Here is a 25,961-nt window from a genome sequence, read left to right as displayed (position 1 = left end):
AAAGACTGTCCTCTCACATGTCTAAAAAGAGACAGTCACAGAGACATTTCATAAAGGGATTTACTAGGGCAAAAGAGACTGTTCTTCGTTACGTCCAGGGAGAAAATAACCTCCTGATGGCAGTTAACAAAAAGACACAAAAGCGTTTCACCAAACTACGTGGAGATGTTCTCGTGCAAGAGGAATGCACCGATGACCTACGGTGCACAGCGTTCCAGACAACAAGGGACGACATAAAGCAACCACCCTCGAGTTAAGAAAGAGGATTCCCGAGGTTAACAGTCAAGGAGCTCTCCAAAGACGGACCAGGCAGTTGGGTGACTCTGCTAACATTCCATTCACCAAAAGGACGCCTCCCGAACAATAGAGAACCTGCCATCTCTAGGCTCACTTCGCTCCGCCGCAACCCACAAAGGGAGCCGGAGACCAAGAATCAAATTGTGGTCTTCACGTGGAAGAGATTCCTTAGCGGACACGCAGAGCTAGCGCCTTCACTGAAGGAAGGTAAAAAATGCCGGCACCTCCCATCATCTGGTGTCCACCACCGTCATAAACCCAGCCAGATCTGGGTAACGTTCAGCTCCAATGCTCAGCACCAGGAAGCCTCACCAAACGGGGCACTACTCACTGGATCAGACTTGACAACCGGTCTTCCAGGGGCATTGATCCGCTTCTGCAAGGAGCCAAAGGCCATCTCCTTCCGCCAAACGCCAGGTGATAGGGTGACAAACTACCACGACTGGCACATCCACGAGGTGATGCACTCTGTAAAGAAAACTACAGAGTCAAAGGGACTGTTCTCACAAAGTTGAAAGAAAACCGTGCAAGAGACCTTTACACAAAGACATTGTGGTGCATCAAGCTAACCTAGGGCTGTGCATCCGCCTACTTCCCTTACCGAGATGGCGAAGGACTTCTAGCTGGGGGTACCGGCCGGTTTCCCATCGTTATGTGGACATCATCTTTGCATTGTTATGTTGTTATATTGCACATATGTTCCACATATACCTAGAATGTAGTGGTATCTCCAGATACCAGACGGGGAGTGTCATGGAACAAGAATCACATCCCTGTTTCACCCCCCTCTTTCCTTTGCAGCTTCTGCCTGTCAGTTCTTATTTTCAGCTGCATGGAGCTTGCATACACACACTGTGCCTGTGTGATAGGTTACAATGTTGCATTTCTTGCCTCTAGACACGTAATCAGTGAGTTGCTACTGCAGCCTCTGAGATCCTTCTCAGAATGGGCTATTCTGCCCTCCCCCTGTTTTGTTCACAGATAGTCTGTCCCAAGACTATTCCTTTTACCCACATTGCTCCTCACTTCCTTTTCCACCCTGCAGACAGTGAGTACAGCACACATCTCTGTCACTCTCCTATGGCAAGGCCATCTCTTTCTACCTGCTTCTAACTACAAATCACTACTACACACCATTCACAAGTACCTGTATTCAGCTGCTTTATCCAATAAAGTGAAGGAAATATTATAGGACTTAGAGTGATTTGGAAAGGGGGCTGAGTTAATGCTATCGGGGGCCATTCACACATCAATCGTGACCCTGGCTTCAGAATAACCTCCTCTTTCCCCCCCCCGCCCCCTGGCCACCTCCTCTTTCCCCCCCGCCCCCCGGCCACCTCCTCTTTCCCCACCCCCACCCCCGACCACCTCTTCTTTCCCCCCCCAGCCACCTCCTCTTTCCCCCCCCCCCGGCCACCTCCTCTTTCCTGCCCCCCGGCCACCTCCTCTTTCCCCCCCCGCCTCGCGTCCACCTCCTCTTCCCCCCCAACCCCCTTGGCCACCTCCTCTTTCCCCACCACCCCCCGGCCACCTCCTCTTTCCCCACCCCGCCCCCCGACCACCTCCTCTTTCCCGCCCCCCGGCCACCTCCTCTTTCCCCCCGGCAACCTCCTTTTTTCCACCCCCCGGCCACCTCCTCTTTCCCCCCTGCCCCCTGTCCACCTCCTCTTCCCCCCCCACCCCCCTTGGCAATCTCCTCTTCCCCCCCACCCCCCATGGCAATCTCCTCTTCCCCCCCCACCCCCCAGCTCCTCTTCCCCCCCCACCCCCCGGCCACCTCCTCTTCCCCCCCCCACCCCCCGGCCACCTCCTCTTCCCCCCCCACCCCCCGGCCACCTCCTCTTCCCCCCCCACCCCCCGGCCATCTCCTCTTCCCCCCCACCCCCCGGCCACCTCCTCTTCCCCCCCCCCTCCAGCCCCCAGCCACCTCCTCTTCCCCCCCACCCCTGGCCACCTCCTCTTCCCCCCACCCCCTCGGCCACCTCTTGTCTCCCCCTCGGCCACCTCATGTCTCCCCCCCGGTCACCTCATGTCTCCCCCCCGGACACCTCCTCTTCCCACCCCCCGGCCACCTCCTCTTCCCCCCCACCCCCCGGCCACCTCCTCTTTCCCCCCCCCCAGCCCCCAACCACCTCCTCTTCCCCCCCACCCCTGGCCACCTCCTCTTCACCCCACCCCCTTGGCCACCTCTTGTCTCCCCCTCGGCCACCTCTTGTCTCCCCCCCGGTCACCTCATGTCTCCCCCCTGGCCACCTCCTCTTCCCCCCCCCCCACCTCCCAGCCACCTCCTCTTCCCCCCCCCACCCCCCTCGGCCACCTCCTCTTCCCACCCCCGGCCACCTCCTCTTCCCACCCCCACCCCCCGGCCACCTCCTCTTCCCCCCCACCCCCCGGCCACCTCCTCTTCCCCCCCCCCCACCCCCCTCGGCCACCTTCTCTTCCCCCCCCACCTCTGCCACCTCTTGTCTCCCCCCCGGCCACCTCCTTTTCCCCCCCCACCCCCGGCCACCTCCTCTTCCCCCCCCACCCCCACAGCCACCTCCTCTTCCCCCCCTCCCTCGGCCACCTCTTGTCTCCCCCCTGGTCACCTCCTCTTCCCCCCCCACCCCCCGGCCACCTCTTGTCTGCCCCCCGGTCACCTCGGCCACCTCCTCTTCCCCCCCACCCCCCTCGGCCACCTCCTCTTCTCCCCCCCGGTCACCTCATGTCTCCCCCCCGGTCACCTCATGTCTCCCCCCCGGTCACCTCATGTCTCCCCCCGGTCACATCATGTCTCCCCCTCGGACACCTCCTCTTCCCCCCCACCCCCCGGCCACCTCCTCTTCCCCCCCCCAGCCCCCAGCCACCTCCTCTTCCCCCCCACCCCTGGCCACCTCCTCTTCCCCCACCCCCTCGGCCACCTCTTGTCTCCCCCTCGGCCACCTCTTGTCTCCCCCCCGGTCACCTCATGTCTCCCCCCCGGCCACCTCCTCTTCCCCCCCCACCTCCCGGCCACCTCCTCTTCCCCCCCACCCACCTCCTCTTCCCCCCCACCCCCTGGCCACCTCCTCTTCCCTCCCTCTTCCCCCCCCCCCAGCCCCCAGCCACCTCCTCTTCCCCCCCACCCCTGACCACTTCCTCTCTCCCCCTCCCACCTCCTCTCTCCCCCCCCCCCGGCCACCTCCTCTCTCCCCCCCGGCCACCTCCTCTCTTCTCCCCCCCGGCCACCTCCTCTCTCCCCCCCCCCCTGGCCACCTCCTCCCCCCCCCCCGGCCACCTCCTCTCCCCCCACCCCCCGGCCACCTCCTCTCCCCCCCCCACCCCCCGGCCACCTCCTCTTCCCTCCCCACCCCCCCGGCCACCTCCTCTCTCCCCCCACCCCCCGGCCACCTCCTCTTCCCTCCCCACCCCCCGGCCACCTCCTCTTCCCCCCCACCTCCTCTTCCCCCCCCCCCACCCTCCGGCCACCTCCTCTTCCCCCCCCCCACACTCCGCCATCTCCTCTTCCCCCCCCCACCCCCGGCCACCTCCTCTTCCCCCCCCCCACCTACGGGCCACCTCCTCTTCCCCCCCACCCCCCGGCCACCTCCTTTTCCCCCGGCCACCTCCTCTTCCCCCCCCACACCCCTCGGCCACCTCCTCTCCCCCCCGGCCACCTCCTCTCCTCCCCCCCCGGCCACCTCCTCTCCCCCCCCGGCCACCTCCTCTCCCCCCCGGCCACCTCCTCTCCTCCCCCCCCAGCCACCTCCTCTCCCCCCCCGGCCACCTCCTCTCCTCCCCCCGGCCACCTCGTCTCTTTCAACTCCCATGCACTGTCTTCCCCCATGCACTCTCTCTTCTCCCCCCATGAACTCTCTTCTCGCCCCCAAGCACTCTCTCTTCTCCCCGCACGCACTCTCTCCTCCTCCACACACTCCCTCTTCCTCCCCCCTTGCACCCTCAATGTCTAGCATTGAGTAACTGATAAGAACTTCGCAGAGAGGAGCCATTCAGGGGGCTGCATGCATACATAGCTGCATCCCATGCAAGGGAGTTACAGACAGAAAGTATAGTCTTTCATATCTCCCACTGCAGGGTGACACAGACGGGAGGGACACTCATTTCAAATTATAATTTTCTGTCACTGCAGGGTCACAATTACATCCCTCTCTCTCCCCCCCCCCATGTGTAGAAGGATATCACTTACTGCAGAGGTCACCACGCGGTGAAACGCTTCCACAACAACCTGAGACCATTGTTAGTGCATCTGATTAACTCACCGATGATGAACAAGGACAAGAAGCAGGTGACTGAGAGGATCTTGAATCACACCCTGGAGATTATCTACCTGCTGACTGGAGAGGTGAGGGCTGCTGGAGAAAGTCATAATGACACCACTCTTATCTCCTTGTATTGTATTTTATTGTATTGTATGTCTTTATTTGTATAGCGCCATTAATGTACATAGCGCTTCACAGTAGTAATACACATGGTAATCATATAAATAACAAATAATATAATATAAATAACAGGTCATGGGATTAAGTGCTTCAGAGAAATGTAACATTTAGGAAGAGGAGTCCCGGCTCCGAGGAGCTTACAATCTAATTGGTACTGTATGTAGGAGGAACATACAGAGACAGTAGGAGGGCATTTTGGTAAGTTCTTCTGCATGGGGCCAAGCTTTATGTATCATGTGTCTAGCAATATCTACTGTGCTACTCATATGCTGCTTTAAGCAAGTGTGTCTTAAGGTGGGTCTTAAAGGTGGATACAGAGGGTGCTAGTCTGGTATTGAGGGGAAGGGCATTCCAGAGGTGTGGCAGTCATTGAGAAAGGTTTAAGGCGGGAGAGGGCTTTAGATACAAAGGGGGTAGAGAGAAGACATCCTTGAGCAGAACGCAAGAGTCGGGATGGTGCATAGCGAGAAATTACGGATGGGATGTAAGGAGGGCCAGATGAGTGTAAAGCTTTAAAAGTCAGGAGAATTGAGTGTGAGATGCAGGATTTGATAGGAAGCCAGGAGAGCAATTTCAGCAGGGGAGACGCTGAGACAGATTTAGGAAAGAGTAGAGTGATTCTGGCAGCAGCATTTAGGATAGAATGTAGGGGAAACAGGTGAGAGGCAGGAAGGTCGGACAGCCGGAGGTTACAGTGGTCAAGATGGGAGAGAATGAGGGCCAGAGTCAGTGTTTTAGCAGTCGAGCAACAGAGGAAAGGGCGAATCTTTGTAATATTGCGGAGGAAAAAGCGACAGCTTTTAGAGACGTTTTGAATGTGAGAGGAGAATGTGAGAGAGGAGTCGAGTGTGACCCCTAGACAACATGCTTGGGCTACTGGGTGAATGATGGTATTTCCAGCAGTAATGTGGAAGGAGGTAGTAAGGCCAGGTTTGGGAGGAAGTATGAGGAGCTCTGTTTTTGTCATGTTTAAGTCGGCGGAGGGCCATCCAGGATGATATCACAGAGAGGCATTCCGAAACTTTGGTCTGTACAGCGATGTAAGGTCAAGGGTTGAAAAGTGAATTTGTGTGTCGTCAGCTTAGAGGTGATATTTAAACCCAAGGGATGTGATTAGGTCACCTAGAGAAAGTGTGTTCAAAGAGAAGAGGTCCCAGGACAGAATCCTGCAGCACCCCCACAGAGAGATCTATGGAGGAGGTGTTAGCAGAAGAGACACTGAAAGTACGATGGGAGAGGTAAGAGGAGATCCAGGATAGAGCTTTGTTACGAATACCAAGAGTATGGAAAATGTGGAGGAGAAGATGGTGGTCCACGGTGTCAAATGCTGCAGAGAGGTTGAGTAATATGAGCAGAGTGTAATGACCTCTGTTTTAGGCAGCATGGAGGTCATCTGTTATTTTAGTGAGGGCTGTTTCAGTCGAGTGAGCAGTGCGGAAGCCAGATTGTAGAGGGTATAGGAGAGAATGGGCGTTGAGAAAGTGGAGCAAGCGAGAGAATACATGACGTTCAAGGAGTTTGGAGGCAAAAGGCAGGAGGGAGACAGGTCGATAGTTAGAAAGACAGGTAGGGTCAAGCTTGCTGTTTTTGAGTAATGGTATAATGGTTGCATGTTTGAAGAAGGAGGGAAAGGTACCAGAGTAGAGGGAGGTGTTAAATATGTGTGTGAGCATAGGGGTTATAGTAGGAACAAGATGTTTTAGGAGATGGGAGGAAATGGGGTCAAGAGGGCAAGTGGTAGAGGGAGAAGAGGAGATCTGTTGTGAAATATCCTCCTCTGTGACAAGGGAAAAAGAGTCAAGGAAGGCAGGAGGAAAGTTAGGAAGCAGTGTAGGATGGGAGGAGGAAGCAGTGGGGATGTTCTGACGAATGGATTCCACCTTTTCCTTGAAATAGTCAGCAAAGACCTGAGGTGAAATGAAGGAAGATGAGGCAGCTGGGGGTGGTTTGAGTAGAGAGTCGGTGTGGGTTAGATTTGTGTGTGTGTTTTGATTAGTGAAGTAAAGTAGGTTTGTTTAGCCTGAGAGAGGGGAGAGTTGAAACAAGATAGCATAAATTTGTAGTAAAGGAAGTCTGCAAGAGTGTGAGATTTCCTCTAGAGTCGTTCAGAGGAACGAGTGGAGGAGTGCAGCATGCGCGTGTGGTAATTTAGCAAGGGTCTGGGGTTGGAAGGGCGAGGGCAGCAAAGAGAAAGCGGGGCATGTATATCAAGAGAGGAGGATAAGGCAGAGTTGTAGTTCCTGACCAGGTTGTCAGGGTCTGTATCAGAACTGAGAGAGGAGAGGGAGGAGCATAAAGTGGAATCAAAGGCTGGTAGATTAATAGAGCGCAGGAGTAGATGGAGAAGGGGAGAAGCGAGAGAGAGAAAATTAGATGAGTTTATGGTCAGAGAGGAAAGGGGGAAATGGAGAAATCAGAGAGAGAATTTTTTTTGTGAAAACTAGGTCTAGGTAGTTTCCATCCTTGTGGGTTCTGGCTGCAGTCCACTGTTTGAAGGCCAAAGGAAGAGGTTAGAGAGAGAAAGCGAGAAGCCCAAGGGAGAGAGGGGTCATCAATGTGGCAGTTGAAGTCCCCAAGGAGAAGAACAGGGGAGTCTGAGGAGAGGAAGAAAAAGAGCCAGGATTCAAAGTGAGAGAGAAATGCAGAAGGGGGATGAGTAGAGGTAGGTGGGTGATAGATGATCTCCACATGGAAAGGAAGAGGAGAGAAGATCTGGACAGTGTGAACCTCAAAGGAGGGAAAAGCGAGGGAGGAATAGGAAGGGTTCGGTAACGGCAGAGAGAGGAGAGGAGTAGCCCCATGCCCTCCACCCCTGCCATCAGGGCACGGAGTGTGGGAGAAGGAAAGGCCACCATAGGAGAGGGCAGCTTCCAGAGCAGAGTCGGACTGAGTGAGCCAGGTCTCAGTTATAGCAAAGAGAAGCAGGTAGTGAGAGAGAAAGAAGTCATGCACAGAGAGGCACTTGTTAGAAAGGGAGCAAGCATTCCAATGGACACAGGAGAAAGGGAGAGAGGAGGGAGGGTGGCAGGAGATAGGTATGAGGTTGGTGGGGATGACACCAGAGGGAGTAGAAGTTGCATTAGACAGGCGAGGATGAGAGCATGTAGAAATAAGGCAGGGACCATTTTTGGTAGAGATATCCCCAGAAGCAAGGAGGAGAAGTGTGGAAAGAAAGAGAATGTGTGAGGAGGATTTGTAGGGGTGTGATTTAGTTCAGGGGGAATAGCTGTGTAGTGTCAGAGGGCACAGGTAAGAAAGAAGTTCATGTGAACTGAGAAGCGCTGAAGAAAGGAGAGATGGAGATACAGTATATGAATAGAGTTGGAGACATGGGGCTGGTAGAAAGAAATGTGTATTTTGAAAGAAGCGAGGTCAGAGCAAATATAAATAGCAGCGGCATGGTAGCAGTAGTTTGGCAGGCTACCGCGGTTGCCCGTACCTCGCCAAGGTGAAGCAAGAGGAGCAGAAAAATTGGACACCGCACCAGATGGAACAGGCACCAAGGAAGACATCCTCTACTCAATACCAGGTTCCCCGCCTGGTGCCGGAGAGACAGAGGACCACAGAACACCTGACCCCAGACGCAAAACCCAGACGGACAAACTTTTGCAGATGCTCTCAAGTCACCACCCACCAACCCTGTAGAGGTGTTTGTCACGCCTGTATGCCCGCAGACCTGGCAAGACGCAATACTGAGGTGGGAACGGTATTACACCACACACCCACAGCAGTGGGAGCATGCCCGGAGTGTGGTATAGCGTTGCTGGGCCTGTTGAGAGAGTGGTTAGATACTTGCAACATCTGGTGGTGTAAAGTGTAAGAATGGTCGTGTCCGTGGGCCAATGTCCAGGGGTCCAGAGAGTAGAGTCGTCAGGGTACAAAGCCAGGTCCAAGGATTCCAGAGGTCAGCAAGGTAGAGTTCGTAGCAAGGTTCCAAGGGTACAGAGAGCAGGGTTAGTCCAGGACAAACAGGGGTCAAAGCCAGGGAAATCCAAAGTAACACAGGAGCAGGATACAGCATGGACATAGAGGGAGCACAGCATAGGTCAGCACACACAGGGAAACAGGAACTATGCAGAGCGACGATAGAGAGGACAGACAGGGATTATAAAGGGAGACACACCAATAGGAGAGAGGGGAGGAGCAGAGAGAGAAGAGGGAGACAACAGGGATAGGTCAGGGAGAGAAGAGGAGGAGACAGAAGGGGCAGACAGGGAGATGGCCCGCAGGGACCGGGAAGAGGAATCAGGAAAGCGACAGACCTCAGAAGAGGAGCATGTGCGCGCTCTCTCTGCAAGCTGAGGGAGCGCACGTACAGGCTGCGTCACCAGGCGCGCGGAGCGCCGCGCCGCGGGCACCCCGGTGGAGGGAGGCAGAGGACCGGACGGGGTCGCCAGGGAAGGTGAGGTACTGGCCGCGGGCATAGCGAGTGTCTGGGAGCGGGGAGCGTCACTGCAGGGGTTCGGGGACCGTGCGGGCGCGCGAGACCTGCGGGGCATGCGCTGAGGCAGTGGGGTATTGAGAGAGGTAGACGGAGCGGTACAGGAGTGGAAAAGGATAGAGGGATTGGAAGGAGATGAGACAGAGGGAGAGAAAGAAGGGGAAGGAATCCCCTGAATCGTCACAGTGTCCAACCCGGCCCCCGCAGGCGGAACCGCAAGCCCAATCAACTGGCAGGAGATCATCCTTAAAATTGCGAGCGATGTCGCAAACATGAATATTCACCCCATTGTGACTATGATAGTGAATCTTATCCCGACTCTTCTCAAGGGCGCAGACACCACCCAACTTGGCAGTAACATCTAAACGGAGTTCCGTCATCGTAATGTGGAACGCAAATGGTATCAGCAAGAAGACAGAGGAAATCCTTCACCTGATGGAATCAAGGAATGTATGCACAGTTCTGCTTTCAGAGACCTATCTTCAAGGAAATCACAAACTGAGCCAGGCGAACCACAGGGTATACCGTACCGACCAGGCAACAGGAGCCAAAGGTGGAGGGACCGCTTTGATTGTTAACACACGGGCCAGCCATCATGAGATTGCACTACCACCCTTCAGGATTATTGAAGCCACTGGAGTACAGGTCAAGACTGGAACAGAACCACTGCGACTAATTGCCACTTACTGCCCTCCTAAGGCGAAGCTACCCTTGGGCGACTTGGAAGCTCTGCTGGACTCCACTGTTCCAACCATCATCGAGGGAGACCTAAATGCTAAAACCATTGCTGGAAATCCAGGAAAGCAAATTCCAGGGGACAAACTCTGCTTGCTTACTCAAAGGAGAGGGACTTTCTAGTAGCTGGCCCTACAGGACCCACCCACTACCCAGCCACTGCGAGCCACACGCCGGATGTCCTGGACATTGTTTCACGTTCTTCAGTAAAACAATCTGTCCAGTTGGAAACCCTGGCGGAATTGACCTCAGACCACAATCCGGTTACCATTACTGTTAGCGACGAGATGGAAACCCACCAGCAAACACCCAGGTACAACTTCAGCAGGGCCGACTGGAGCCTGTACAAATAAGAGCTGAGCAACATCACGAATCCTCGCCCCTTGGACACCAATGGAGACATCGACGATGCTTTTAACACTTTTACTACCGCAGTCCAACATGCAATTGAGCACAGCGTCCCGAAACGGATGCCCAAACGCTGCTTCATCTATGACCTGCCGAGCAGGATCAAGCAAGCAATTGCTGAGACAAATTGGGCCTGACACCATTGGCAGAAGTTCCGTACACCTGATCTTCTGGTAAAGTACAACTCGCTTGCAAGACTCCTGCAATAGCAAATCAGCCAATACCGGGGAGAAACATGGGAGGCCACAGCAGACAAGCTGAAGGAATCTGACAACTCTGTGTGGAGAATGACCCGATGCCTGACCGGGAAGAAGGAGCCATACCCACCTATCCAGGGCTGGACCCACCTTGCATGTAGCAACAAGGACAAGGCAGATGTTCTTGCTGACACACTGGAGACATCTTTTAGGCCTAACCAAGCCAGCAAGTTAGCACGGGAGGTTGAGCAAGGAGTTATCAGGCATCTTACCGAGCACCTACCGGAGACTGAAACTGAGAACTTTGAAGGATGCACCAGGACGGAGATAATACAACTTGCAGAAAAGCTGGCAAATGGCAAAGCACCAGGGAGCGACGCAATAACTAACCTGGCCATCAAAAAGCTTCTGCCAGCAGCAATGGAATGCCTTACAGAAATCTTCAATGCATTCATGCGGCTCCAGCATTTTCCTAAGTCCTGGAAGGAAGCCACGGTCATTGTATTTCCAAAGTCTGGAAAGCCACTGAGGGATCCTGCAAACTAACACCTGATAAGCCTGCTCTCTGAACTATCGAAACTCCTGGAGATGGTTATTCTTACCCGCCTCAGCGACTTTGCCTCTGGCAAGGACATTCTACTAAAGGAGCAATTTAGATTCCGGAAGGAGCACTCGACCAACCATCAGCTGCTACGAGTCGTGGACACGATAAGCCACGGATTCAACATCCACAAATCAACTGGAATTGTCTTCTTGGACGTGACCCAAGAATTTGTCCGAGTTAAACCTGGATTTCATGAATTACCTGGAAAACCTGACTGCAAGCTACTTGGGGGAGCGCACCTTCCACGTGGCAGTGTGAGAAAAGCTTTCAGCAACACACCCTATCCGAGCGGGCGTGCCGCAGGGATCAGTCCTGGGACCATTCCTGTTCAACCTTTTCATGAATGACATCCCCACAGATCTTCGCAAGACTCAACTGGCACTCTGTTCAGATGATGTGGCAGTCATCTCTGTCTTTCAGCGAGAAGGAAGTAGCTAAGAACATCCAAACAGCTCTGACAAGCTGTCATCATGGTACAGCGACTGGCAAATTAGACTGATCTCCAGCAAGACCACAGCTAGACAGTTTACCTGAAAGAAGATCAAGGTGCATCCGCCAATCAGCCTCAACAAAGAGGCCATCAAATCGGAATCCAGCAGCTCTTACCTAGGGGTAACCCTAGATAGCAACTAAGCTGGAGAAACCACATTGAGAAGACTCAACAGAAGACAACAGCCAAGCTGGCAGCACTGTACCCTCTGCTGAAGACAAGGCCCATCCAGAGCAAAGTCAACGTGATCAAGGCAATTATCAGACCCACCATGACATACGCCTCTCCGGTGTGGTGCAGTTGCCCCGAACGGCACAGATCATCTCTTCAAAAAGTACAGAACAAGGCACTGCGGATTGCGTCCGACGCGCCACTTGTTACAAGATTTGCAGACCTTCACAGGGAGCTGGGCATCGCGATGCTGGACGAACATTTAAAGAAGCTCAACAAGAAATTTTACAAAGAACTGGACGCTTGCTGCGTTCTCTGCAAACCCATTTGACCGCTACCCATGGCCCATGACAGCGCTGACCCTGTGAAACCAACTCAACTGTGGTAAGTAACACAGATCAAGAAGCTTTCTCAATGTGCAACAATATATTCAACAAGAGAACTTGGAGTAATGAGGCTCAAGCCTCAGTATCCAATGTCTCCACTGACAGACTGAATCTGTCAGTCAGAACAGAACAGGCAGGCAGCAGTAGTTTGGTGCTAAGATGTGTGGTCTGGGATAGAAAATGTCCACCTTTCCAACGTAGTTCACATCCAGGATTGAGGGCCAGTAGGTGTTCTGTAGTCCCCTTGTTTCCCTCCTGTTGAACTCCCTTTTAAACTCCACACTGCTTGCCACTTAGAACGGGCCACTTTGAACATTGGGCTGCATACACCACACTACAACAGGGACCTGCAGAGCTTTAATACTATTATGGGCATGGTTTACCACTGTGGCAATCAATTGGTTTAGTTACAATTTTTTTTTTTTATTGAAATGTCGTATTTTCTTTGGTGCTTGTTTTTTTTTAGGTTGCATATTTATTGACATATTGACATATTGGCAATCCATGCCCATATTGGGGGCATGGGGGGTTCTTCAATGTGTTGTATTGGTGTTTGTATTGTAATGTTTTTTGGGGGTAGAGTCACGTGGGTCTTGATGTGGGAGAATTTAACATGGCGGGGTACCGGCACATCATATTGGGGCCTGCAACTTGGGAAGCAGGGGGTCTCCGGACCTGAAATTAATGTGATTCAGCTCCGGAGACTCCCTGCTTCAAAACTGTGTTATTAAAATAAAAGCTGCGTGATCGCCTGTTAGAGGCAGTCAGGGAGAATGATTGATTCAGCCTCACTCCTAGTGCTCATCTCTTACAGACAGGTGCAGCCCGGTAGGATTGACATAGTGGGATTCTCATTCAGAAGGAGGGACCCCCGCTGTGTTAATCCCGATGGGCCATTACGGTCTGCTATGGACTGTCACGCGGAGGGTCCACGATTTCCAGAAGGTGCTCCGTCCCATGCCCGCGGGCGCTGCTAGATGGGAAAGGCTGCATCTGTATGGGTGGTACTTGAGAAGCAATATCCAAGGACACATTGTCACGGGAGACCAGGCAATTACACCTTTACCGGGATCATATCACTGAGCAAAACAAGATGATGAAATAAACTAATTTATTCACTTAAAATAGCCAAACACAGTGTTACACAAAATACAGAAAAAACACACTTACTTAGTACTGGGGTAACGAAACTATACTCTACTAGGTGTAGGGACTTCAACATCAAGAAGTTTACCCTAAATAGTTTTGGAACTGCAAAGATTCCAGGCAAATTTTGCCTCTTTCTTGCTGGAAAAACTTTAAAATCTTGAGAAACTTAAAAACTTGGGAGAATCTAAAAAACTGCGCTGCATAAGGATGTTTAGAACCTCTCAGTTTCGAGGCGCATGCGTGGCAGCTGGTGGAGCTTGAGTTAGAGGCTCCGCTCTAGCCGGCACTTTAATAGCTAATAAAAACATTTCACACCGCCCGACAGCAGCCCCACGACGGAGCAAAAGTTTGCAGAAATAGCAGGGATGGCCTAAAGACCGAAAGCGAGGAAAGCGGCATGTCCCCTGGTGCGGTCTTTTCGAAAAGCCGATTTGGCGCGGGAGGAGATCCCAGAGATGCCGGCGCAAAATGGCGGGGAATCCGAAGAAGAATCAGACGCGGCGGGGGAGAGACCAGAAACCCTCAGGGGAAGCCGGGTGATGACCCGAGACGATATGGGGGACTTCTGCAAGGAAATATAAGCTTTCTTCCATAAAGAACTTGCAGATCTCAGGAAGGATATCACTGGCTTTGGTGAGCGTACGGCTTCGTTGGAGAAGAGGATGGACACTGCGGCTAAATCACAACAATCCACTGATCGGCGGGTCGCACAGTTATCCAATGTGGTCTCGGAGCTGCTGGACAAGCAGGAGGACTCCGAGAACCGCAACCGACGCAACAACATACAAGTGCGGGTTGTGCCGGAATCCGTGGCGGAAGTGGAGCATTTCATGTCAAAATGGCTGACAAGCCTTATGTCTGAACGAGACCTATTGCTAGATAGGTGCCACAGGGCACTCCGCTCAAAACCACAAAAAGGAGACCCCTCTAGAGACATAATTGCACGGTTCCACCATTTCACCACCAAGGATAAAGTCTGAGGCTTATCCAGAGCCACATATGGAGTTTGAAGGGATCAGGCTTCAGATCTATCAGGATATCTCCCCCACGACGCTGGCAAAGAGGAGGGGATTGGCCCCAGTTACCAATATATTAAGAGACAATGGAGTCAAATATAGATGGATTTTCCCATTTGGTCTCCTTGTGCTTAAAAACGGAGAGGCCGTGACTCTAAGACACCCAGACAAAGGAACTGCTTTCCTGAGGAGACTGGAGCTAGGAGACAAAGCGGACACTAACCTGGATCCTGAAGCACGTCCTGCCGCGGAACCCGTCTGGAAGTAAGTGAGAGGCTCCTCACGAGGAGCGTCGAAAGATACATACCCCAGAAGCCCGCGAGAAGGACGCCTGGAAACTTAGAGACACGACCTGTACTGTGCAACCAACCTGCCTCTGTCCTCAAGATGGCGCCATCCTCCTGCAGCGGTCAGGCATCCTCCCGCGAAGACGGTGCTCCCTGCTCTGGTGGCCATCTTGGTCGGCGGCAGGGTCGATTTGACTAGGGGACAGTCTGCGCATGCGCAGGAGTGGCCCAATAGCGGGAGGGGGGCGGAGCAACAAAATTGAGCAGGGCAAGCGCGGGCGAGGGGAGAGCAGGGAAAATGGAGGCATAAAGAGAGAGAAGACCCCTAGAAAACCGGGAGGGAGAGAGGCCGGGTCCGTGGGGGGCTGAGGTCAGGAGGATGGGGCAAAGACATGGACATAGCATTAGGTAGTGTTAAATAAGATTGACTACGAAAAACATGCAGCATAATTCAAGTTATAGTGGAAAGGTTATAAGATGAAGGATACAGTGATAGGTTAAGCAGTTAAGTACTTAGGGTAAAGCGGTGCTTTCCCTGGCCTTAGAGCGCGCGCCGTCTGTGGGCATGTCTGGGGGCGGGCCAGTGACGTCACTGTTTCGCCCTCGTGCGAACCGCTCACGTGACCGGCTCTGCGCTCCGGCGAGCGCCAAATCTAAAATTTAGGTAAGACACACGCTTCCGCAAGCCCCTGCTAAAGCCGCTCTCATTGCGGCTGCAGGGGCTCAGTGCTGAGCGTGAGCGCGCCTCAGCACGGGTCAGCAAGGCTGATCCTACTACGTCCCAGGCCTTAGATAAGATACAGAGTTAGATTTAGAAATAGATATAGAATTGGTTAAGGTTAGATAGAAAGGAATATGATGAGGAGGAAATAGGGAATAAAGTATGGGGGCAAGGATATAGATATAGGTTTAGACATAACTAGAAAAATGGATGTACAAAGCAAAAACAAACAAAAAAAAACCCAGACTCATTCCCAAAGCAGAAATGCCTGCAACAGAACAAGTATCCTCAGGTTTTGGCGGGTCATGTTTCAATAGTTGTATTGTATTGTATGTCTTCATTTATATAGCGCCATAAATTTACATAGCGCTTCACAGTAGTAATACATGTTGTAATCATATAAATAACAAATAATATAAATAACAGGTCATGGGAATAAGTTCTTCAGACATAGGAGTAACATTAAGGAAGAGGAGTCCCTGCTCCGAGGAGCTTACAATCTAATTGGTAGGTAGGGAGAACGTACAGAGAAAGTAGGAGAGAATTCTAGTAAGTGCGTCTGCAGGGGGCCAAGCATTATGTATCATGTGTCCAGGATTATTCAGTGCTATTCATATGCTTCTTTAAGCAAATGTGTCTTAAGGTGGGTCTTAAAGGTGGATAGAGAGGGTGCTAGTCGGGTATTGAGGGGAAGGGCATTCCAGAGGTGCAGGGCAGTCAGTGCGAAAGGTTTAAGGCGGCAGAGGGATTTAGATACAAAGGGGGTAGAAAGAAGACATCCGTTAGAAGACCGCAAGAGTCGGGATGGCGCATAGCGAGAAATTAGTGTAAAGCTGTAAAAGTGAGGAGGAGAATTGAGTGTGAGATGCGGGATTTGATCGGAAGCCAGAAGAGGGATTTCAGGAGGGGAGATGCGGAGACAGATTTAGGAAAGAGTAGAGTGATTCTGGCAGCAGCGTTTAGGATAGATTGTAGGGGAGACAGGTGAGAGGCAGGGAGGCCGGACAGCAGGAGGTTGCAGTAATCGAGACGGGAGAGAATGAGGGCCTGAGTCAGAGTTTTAGCAGACGAGTAACAGAGGAAAGGGCGTATCTTTGTTATATTGCAGAGGAAAAAGCGACAAGTTTTAGAAACGTTTTGAATGTTCACTCTGTCAGAGGATGAGTGTAAAGTATGGAGGGATGTATGAAGTATGTATGTGTGTATGTATGTATAATGTAGGAGGTATGATATCTGCTATATGATGTTATAGTATTGGGAAGATATCGGAGGTATAAGGTTAGGAGGTGGGAGGTAGGAGGTTAAGAGGCGTTATGTTAATTAGGGTCATTATGTTAAAATGTTAAAGATTATAGAATATTCTGAGATTGAGGATTTGGGATGAGGATGAACGATGTGCGGAAGAGGTTACGTGTTTGGTGTTTGCGAGAGGAGAATGTGAGGATAAGACAAAATGGAGTTACGGGAAGTTACGCTGTCTCAAATTGTTAAGTTTAGTTTAATAGAATGGGTTCAAAGGCGGACAGGACACATGGACAGGACAAGGGCTGTGAACATTTCCAGAAGTGCCGGCGGAGTCCCAGCCGCACTATGAGCACAGGCTCGACCAGCCACTGAAGTCCTTTGGGAGGCTAAACGCCGGGCCGTCCCGAACGATTGGATGTCCACAGTTAGGGCACCAATCTTTAGCCAGTTATCAAAGGCAAGGGAGCCAGAGATGTCATGGGCATCAGCTGGCCCCTCAGTTAAGTTTTCCCCCAGTGTCTTGTCTTCCCCCCTCCCTTCCCAGTCTTTTCCTCCTTTAGGCCGACTTACCACGGTATGGTTCCCCAGCCCAGCAGCGAGATCCTCTGAAGTAACTATGAAAACAGGTAGGAAAATCGATATAATAATATGGCCTTAGTAGTTGTATCACATAACGTTAAAGGATTTAACTGCCTAAAGAAACGCAGGGTGGCTCTAGCAGAATCCAAGCGGAAGAAGGCAGACGTGATCATGCTGCAAGAGATGCACTTTAGTGTCAAGAGCCACCCTGGGTTTATAGATAAACAGTACCGACAAATTTACATGTCCTCAGCTTCAGAGAAGAAGAGACGAGTGGCAATTCTACTCCCACTCCCAAGAGACAAGTGGCAATAATAAACTCCCACTCCTTGTAGAGACAGTAAAAAGAAACTCAGAGGGTAGATTCTTATTATTAGTTGGTTCCATCAACCAGCAACCCATCTCTCTGGCCACAGTGTATGCACCTTGCGAACAGGACCCCCTCTTCTTTAGAAAGATCTTCCGGATACTTGGAAGACTGACCAAGGGAGCTATAATCATGGGGGGTGACTTTAACACAGTATTAAACGACCAATCAGGCCCCCTGAGGACAAAGAGCTCAGAAAAGTCATCTACTCTAATTAAGTGTTTAACGGATAATTAACTGGTAGACATATGGTGGGAACTACACCCATTAGAGAGGGAGTATACTTTCTATTCTAACCCCCACAATACATATAGCAGAATCGATCACTTCTTCGTCTCTAGTAGACTGGTCCCTCGGATCTCCCAGGCTGGGATCCACGATATTTCGTGGTCTGATCATGCACCTATAGAGCTACGGTGCACCCAAATTAGTCTAGATAATCTGGTTGCAAACTGGAAGCTCAATGAGTCCCTCATTAAAATCCCAGAAATTTGGAACAAAGTGAGTGGAGAGAAGGATCAGTTCTTTAGAGAGAATTTGGGAAGCGTAGAATCACCCTTGACCCTCTGGGAGGCACACAAAGCAACATTACGAGGGCTTTTGATCAATATAGCAGCAAGGAGAAAAAGGGAGCAAAATAAAAAAATCCTTGAGGTACAATCTAGGCTGGGAGTTCTATCCTCTCAACATAAACAGAGCCTAGATCAAGAAGCCCTTAGAAAAATAAAAGACACCCAAATAGAACTGAACCTTCTTCTAACCTCCCAGGCGGAGAAATCATTGAGCTGGTCAAAGAGGAAATTTTATGAAAAGGCTAACAAGCCCGATACCATGCTAGCGAGACTGTTAAAAGAGAGAATCCGAAATTTCAACATTCAGGCCATTAGACTGCAATCAGGGGGGGGGGGGCATCCGCCAATCCGAAAACAATAGTGGGGTAATTAAAAAAGTTTTATGAAAATCTTTACGACAGGAATAAAGGGCCACACAATAATCCTACTAAGAAAGCGATGAAGGATTTCCTTCAGAGTGCAGGCCTTCCCAGACTGAGCAGCTTGGAGGGATAGGTGTTAGGAAGAGATTTCTCCTTAGAGGAGATATCAGAGGTCATCATGAATCTAAAACTCTCTAAAGCCCCGAGGCCCGATGGTTTCTCGAATCTATATTACAAAAAATTTACTAAACAACTGGCTCCCCACCTCCTCCGTATGTTCAATGTGGTGCTGGCGGGGACCCCTTTCACAGAACACATGCTCCAAGCGTCCATATCCTTAATCCATAAACAGGGAAAAGATCCGTTGGACTGCAAGAGCTACAGGTCAATTTCCCTTATAAACACAGATGTGAAGATATTTGGGAAATTGCTGGCCAATAGATTGAGTGTCATCCTGCCCAGGCTAATACACCCAGATCAAGTCGGTTTCATTAAGGATCGGCAAGCCGCAGACAACACCCGACGGATTATTGATCTGATAGAGATAGCCAATTCAAGATCAATACCGGTTATGGTATTAAGCCTTGATGCTGAAAAGGCATTTGACAGGATACATGTGATTGGAGGATGGTGCTCAAAATACTTGAACCTATATTAAAATATATCCATATATTGAGAGGAAAAGAGCAAAAACTGGGTAATGAATGATAAATAATAATCAATGTACTAAACCTGTAGGGGGGGCTCTAGAACACCCTGAAGGGTGGGGGTTAGTATGCAGAGACACTTTCCCCCTCCTCATTGGGATGGCCCCAGGTATGAGTACTCACAAATCCCCAGCAGCTCTCCCCAAAGCGTGCAGCTATATCCAGGTCAGGAGAATCCAATGCAGTGTGTGTGCAGCACACAGAAGAAGAATGAAGGCGAAGCAGGTCTGGCAAAAATAATCTCTTTAATGGGAAGTCATAAAATAGAGGGTCGCAACCCTTCTACGCATTTCGTGCAGGTTATGCACTTATCTGCACTTTTACTGGCCCTATTTAGAAGCTACGCTTGGAGCGTTTGGGTTCGGTGGGAAATTGATAAAAGCTATTTTTGCATTATATTCGGGGCCATCGGCAAGGGTTACCCACCAGGGTTTCCCTTCGGATCCCTTCAAAATAAAAAGCGGTACGAGACAGGGCTGCCCGCTTTCCCCCCTTCTCTTTGCATTATGTATGGAGCCTCTAGCTGCCCAGATCCGCACTAGCAAAGACATAGAGGGCATCACGTTGGGGAATCAGACGCATAAGGTGGCGCTCTATGCGGATGACGTTTTCCTGGCAGTCTCAAAACCCCTCACTTCTTTACCCAATCTGTTTAACTTGCTGGGAAAGTTCAATAAGATTTCAGGTTTCAAAATAAACAAGGCAAAGTCGGAAGCACTCAACATCAGCCTTCCTAAGCAGGTAGAAAAGCTGATTGAGATCAATTTTAATTGGCAAAAAATATATATCAAGTACCTGGGAGTTCATATTACCAGGGACTTCAAAAGTAGATATGGCGCAAATTACTCAAACGTCATCCAAACGTTAAGAGAGGATATTGGAAAATGGGCCGACAAACGGATCTCATGGATAGGTAAAATATACACTATTAAGATGGATCTGCTGCCTCGCCTTCTATACCTGTTCCAAACCTTACTAGTGCCACTCAGACAGAAGGATCTCCTCTCGCTTCAGTCTGCAATATCCAAATTTATTTGGAACGGTAGGAAGGCCAGACTTAAGAAGCAGATTATGATGAGACAGGTGGGTAATGGGGGCCTGGCAGTACCTTGCTTGTTACACTACTATAAGGCGGCTCAATTATGCCAAATCGTCCAATGGCACTCTGACCCAAATTCGAAAAGATGCGTTGCATTGGAAAAAGAGGCTTGTTCCCCATTGGAATTAAGCAACCTAATCTGGCTTCCCAAAACGGCACGAAGGCACATTGCCGCTCTCCTCAGTAGCGAATTCTTTCTCCATCTGGGATGCGACAAAATTCAGGTGCTCGGTGACATCCAAGAACTCGTTGATGACCCCGCTTTGGGGCAACCCGTTATTTGCTCCAGGCTTAAATAGCGCTGATTTCTCTAACTGGAAACAGAAAGTTATTATTAGATTAAAGGATCTGGAGGGCCGTAGGGGCATCCAAACTTTTGAACAAATTAGAGCTGATAAACCTATACCCCAAACGGACTTCTATAAGTATCTCCAGATCAGAGCGTTCTATCAGAAGGTAAATCCAAAGTCAATCTTGACCAATTTTGAAAAGCTCTGTCGGAATGGGACAAACACTAAGGGACTTACATCACAGATGTACAGGGAAGTGATCGGTTCTGAATCCGAGGTTACAGAAAAACTACAATATATGATACATTGGGAAACGGATCTCGGAGAGACTCTAGACACAGAGACATGGTCAAAAATAGTGGGAGCCACGGCAAAGAGTTCCATGTGCACCACATTAAAGGAGAGCACATATAAGGTTCTAATGAGGTGGTACCTCACCCCGCTTAAACTATCTAAATTCCTGCCAGGTTACTCCCCATTGTGCCCCAAGCAATGCGGAGAGCAGGCAGACCTGTTATATATGCTGTGGTCCTGCCCCCACGTAGCCCGGATTTGGAACAACATACGAGATTGGCTTATAAGGATCCTTGGCATCCAAATTCCGCTCGACGCATGGCTGTTCTTACTGAACAGACCAGTGGAGGGTCTATCCAAAAGCATGAACAAACTTATAGCGCACTTCGCCATAGCGGTGAGAGGGGAGATCGCAGCAATATGGAAACAGAACACAATTCCTTCAATTACAAAGATTCGGCACAAGATTTGGTTTATATGCCAGATGGAAAAATTGACGAGTTTAGTTAATGATACTGGCGCAAATTTCCTAAAATTCTGGTCACCCTGGTTGGCACAGATAGACATCCCTGGGGTAGAGAGGGCCACAATATGGCTCTGATAGGTACAAGTGCGTTCTCCTTTGGAGGTGTTGGACTACACAGGCAGTAATGGGCCCAGAAACATAGAAACTAGTTACGCAGCGGGAACCAAGAGGATCTCTCAACTACGCAGCTTGGACCGGAGGAGCCTACTATTCACCTACAAGCATCACGGAAGTTCCGGCGGCCTCCCCTACCCACCCTTCCCCCCCCTGTCTTATCCCCAATGTGTCACTTACCCTATATTATTTGTTAACACTTACTATTTTTACTATGTTGCCATTATGGTATGATTAGAAAATGGTTTCTTATACAGACTAAGGTATATATATCGGCTGGAAGCAATGTATGTTGACATCTGTGTATGGGACCAATAAAAACTTATGTTATAAAAAAAAAAACCTCAGTTTCATTTACAGAAACCTACAGCCCAATCAAAAAGCCTGAGAAATGTCTCAGCAACCAATCTGAGACAAACCAGTATCAAAACAGGGTTTCTCAGATATCTGAATGAACCCGGGGGCGTGTGAAATATGGCCCCTATGCCCCTGGTTCCCTTCATGCCACCCGCAGTGACAGGGCTCCGGCCTGCCTGGGAAAGCAACTTGAAATGTAAATAGTATCTCTTGATCTGAGGATGTGGACATTACTTAGGTATCCTGCCCAAATGGTCTTCACACCTCGGACCTTTCAAACCCAGACCTCTGAGTGAGACAGAGTGGCACCATCTTGGTACAATGCACAAGCATATGTTTCAATACACTTTGCTAATAAAATATACCTTACACTTTAATACTGCTAAAATGTCTAAGTCTTTTTGGTGATGAGGGATAGAATGGGAACTTGTAATTTTATTCCCACTAGCCATATACCTCACACTCTGCAAAACCTGACTTTGGACTTTAACAAAACCTCACAGTCTTATATATAACTGGAGCAGCCCCAGAACCCCTATGTTACCTAGGGATCCCTGCAGCTACAGGAACACTTTTCATCCCTGTGCCTCATTTTACTGTGCACAAAGCATACATGTACTTAACACACTTTGTTAATAAAATATACGCTTTAACAATCCCAAGTCTTTCTGGTTATGGGGAATAGAATAGGAAACTGCACGTCATTTCCCCCTAGCCATATTCCCCACACACACTTTATAATAAACTTAGTACGGATTCTAAGAACCCCTCACAATCTTAGATGATCGGAGTACCTCAGAACCCTATACCAGTTCTGGGAGACCGGGGCATTTACTGAATGTCCCCATTAACCCAGGGTCCCCTTGACTGTTTCAGGGACACCTCACATCCCTATGCCCCTTTTACCTTTCTGGTCTGTGCTGAAGCAGGGAAGCCCTGTGGTGAGTCGCACAAGCGTTTTCCAGGGGAGATATTACAGGGACAATGTGTCTACATTTATCCAGGCATCCGACCTGATTCCTGGGCTCATTTTTAGGGGAACCAGCCACTCTAAGCCCTGTCTAGATAGATACAATCTGACAACACTTTCCCCGCAAACACACTCCCCCACCCCCCGCCCTTGAAACTCGTATCACAGCAAGCGCTCCTTGCTGGCACTCCTGGCACTCCTGGAAAGGTAAAAACATATACAATACTTTATTACCGCACAATTACAGGTTATGCATATACAACACTGGGTCCAAAAGCTGATACTCTATAAAGCCAACACACGGATCAGAGGTAACCAAATGAGCTTAAACCTTTATTTGATAGTCTGGCTACCCCCTACCGTCACACACATGTAATAGAGAAAGCAAGAACCCAAGGGCAGGCAAGATGTTTGGGCATATGGAGAGCCCAGGACCAGTTGGCGGCAGGAGAGCACAGAGTCTGATAGGGTCAGGGACGGATGTCGTTTGGCAGAGGGTATTGATCCAGTTATTGGATATACTTGGATTCAGGAAGAGACATGTCTGTGCAGAAAAAGATCCTGGGCCCACTACATATATTATATTATAATTATCCATAATAAAATGGATGTTTTGTGTCTGTGCTACATTATTCTGTAATATCCGCAGTGTCAGAAGTCCTGTAATGATTGCATATACTTTTTTATGTTATGTCTGTACAATCCATGATCTTAGTGCTCATATAGGCACAGGGGAGTGTCACGATGACACCAACTTTTATCCACACATTTATATTTCTGGGTACGTGATTGAACAGAACAAGTTGCAAAATAAATTGTGATTTATTTCCTTAATAGACAAACACACGACATCTGCAGAATACACTTGAAAACCACACTCACGGGAATCAGGGAATGAAAGAAATTGTCCTTGGAAACAAAAGAAATTGTGCTCTGCTTGCAAGCGCAAGAAATGTAGCCTTGGTTTTAAACGTCCTGTGGTTATGTGGTTATTAAGCCCTTCACTCCTGGACTGGTTGCTGCTGTACTGGAACAAAGTCTTGCATCTTTACATCATGGATTAAAATTCAGGAATCACACTGGGAATAATTGGGAAGCTGCATTTATAGACTGCCCAAAGCTATCTTTAACATGTGGATCCAATCCCCTCGTGGGAACAAAAAAAAACCATGAATAGCCAAGTACCCACAGTTCATAAGACCGGTCAAAAGGGCTGTCCGGTGGGCAGGGTGCATGGGTCAGGTTGACGCCCAGCCACTTAGCATACCTGGGCTACACCCATTTCTTGGGGCCACTGGGTCTGGTCTCTGTCTCAAAGGTGTCACTAGCCTGACATCTGCTGTGCATCAGTATGCCAGTATTGTATACATTATGGGCCTCTGGGTCTTGTCATAATTGACACTCTTTTAGACAGGGGGACTCTAAATCTGTGGGAGCCTTTTGAGGCTCCATCATAAAAATAATTACAACCCTTTGAGGCTTGATCATAAAAATATCGAAGCTCATTCACCCATATCACAGCTGGATGTCCAAGTAATTCCTGCTTGGACTTACAAAAAAAATACCTCCTGCCTTACATTTAAGATCTTCTATCATGTGTTGGTTAGAGGGTATGGCAAGCAATGCATCTTGTCTTTTACCCTCGCAGACAGGGAATGGCCTGCACATGGGGAATAAAAATGGCGGGGACAGGACGACAACAGTAATGCATGGCAAATCAGGTATTAACCCTTTCCTCCCCGTCACAGGGAGTCAGTGAGTTTGGCACAGACATGTAAGTGATACAATAGACAGTTTTGGTGGGGAGGGCACTGAATAGATTGAGTATAGAGCTGTTAACAAGAGACGTGTCCCTCTTACGGCAAAACAACAAATCTGCAGGAACAGGAGACATTTCAACTGGTGTCTCTTGCTCTGCACAGTGATATTTATTACTGTCTCTCTCTATATGTAGGATTGTGTAGTTGTGAAGAAGCACGGTGAGCATGTCACAGACAGCAGCAGTCCCTGTGTGCCAGAAATATTCTGCAGGACCCAGAGAGCCATCATGGAGAATCCATCTAACTCCCTGATACATGAGAGAAACAATGACAAGGAGCAGATGTCTGAGAAGATCCTGGAACACACCAACATCATCATACACCTGCTGACTGGAGAGGTGAGGGCTGCTGGGCAGCGTTAGATATTACCTCCTTTCTATCTTCATTCAGCCTTCTCTTGAGCAAACTTTGTTCTATGTATCTGTATTCTCCTCTCTGCCTTGCTCACCTGGCTTTCTATAAGGAAACGATTCTTACAGGACCAATTATTATATCTGGATCCTGAATGGGGGATTCTCTGTGTTTCAGGTACCTATAAAGTGTGATGATGTTGCTGTGTATTTCTCCATGGAGGAGTGGGAGTATTTAGAAGGACACAAGGAGCGTTACAAGGATGTGATGATGGAGAATCTCCAGAACCTCAGCTCACTGGGTAACATGAGGTTTTCTGTTCTTTTTTTTTTTTTTTTTTTTTTTTTTTAATGGTAAAACTTGGATTTATATCACACAGATACAAACCTGCAATCCCCATCCCAACGCAGACACCTACATTCAGGGCTTTAAATACCACCATTCCTTAACATGATATATTTACATCGATTTTATCTTGCTTGAAATACTGGAGAATGTTGGAATTTACTTCTTAATTTTTTTTTTGCCGCTAACTTGTTTTTTTTTTTTTTTTCCAAATAGTTTTATTAGGCATTGGTACAACAGGTGATTTACAGTTTAATTACATCGCCTAATACATAAACATTTTAACTTTTTCTGGGGTAAAGAAGGGGTCACCCTAGGTGACCCTGAAAAAGAGGTCCTCTAAGAGAGAGGACAGAGGGATCAAGGGGAGTGGGTAGGGGGGGGGAGGGAGAACTTCACAGCCTGGGGGCCCTATCTTTGTGGTACTTGGACCTACTAGGTCAGCATTGGGGAACGGAAGGGGTTGGTTTGCTCTTAATACTAGCTTTCTGTCTGTCAGGGCCTTCTTCTGTTGAAGAACCACCAGGGTTCCCATATCTTATCAAAGGCGATGAGCCTTTGCCTCAGCATTGCCGTCAACTTCTCCATTATCATTACTTCGTTGATCCTCTTTTTAATGGATTTTTTAGATGGTGTGGATTGT

General features: G+C 49.6%; 1 protein-coding gene across 1 annotated transcript in view; it reads left to right on the top strand.

Annotated features, from left to right (window-relative positions):
* The window catches only part of LOC142465246 (uncharacterized), a 63,820-nt gene that overhangs the window by 20,032 nt on the left and 17,827 nt on the right, over positions 1-25,961 (top strand). Inside the window, 3 exon segments of the mRNA XM_075569244.1 lie at positions 4,448-4,618; positions 24,757-24,960; positions 25,151-25,274. Coding sequence (XP_075425359.1) covers positions 4,538-4,618; positions 24,757-24,960; positions 25,151-25,274 — 409 coding nt within the window. The 5' untranslated portion in view covers positions 4,448-4,537.

The sequence above is a fragment of the Ascaphus truei genome, chromosome 13, assembly GCF_040206685.1.
Source record: "Ascaphus truei isolate aAscTru1 chromosome 13, aAscTru1.hap1, whole genome shotgun sequence".
In the NCBI taxonomy this organism is placed as follows: domain Eukaryota; kingdom Metazoa; phylum Chordata; class Amphibia; order Anura; family Ascaphidae; genus Ascaphus; species Ascaphus truei.
Note: the sequence above shows the minus strand (reverse complement) of the source record. Positions and strands in the feature narration are given on the sequence as shown.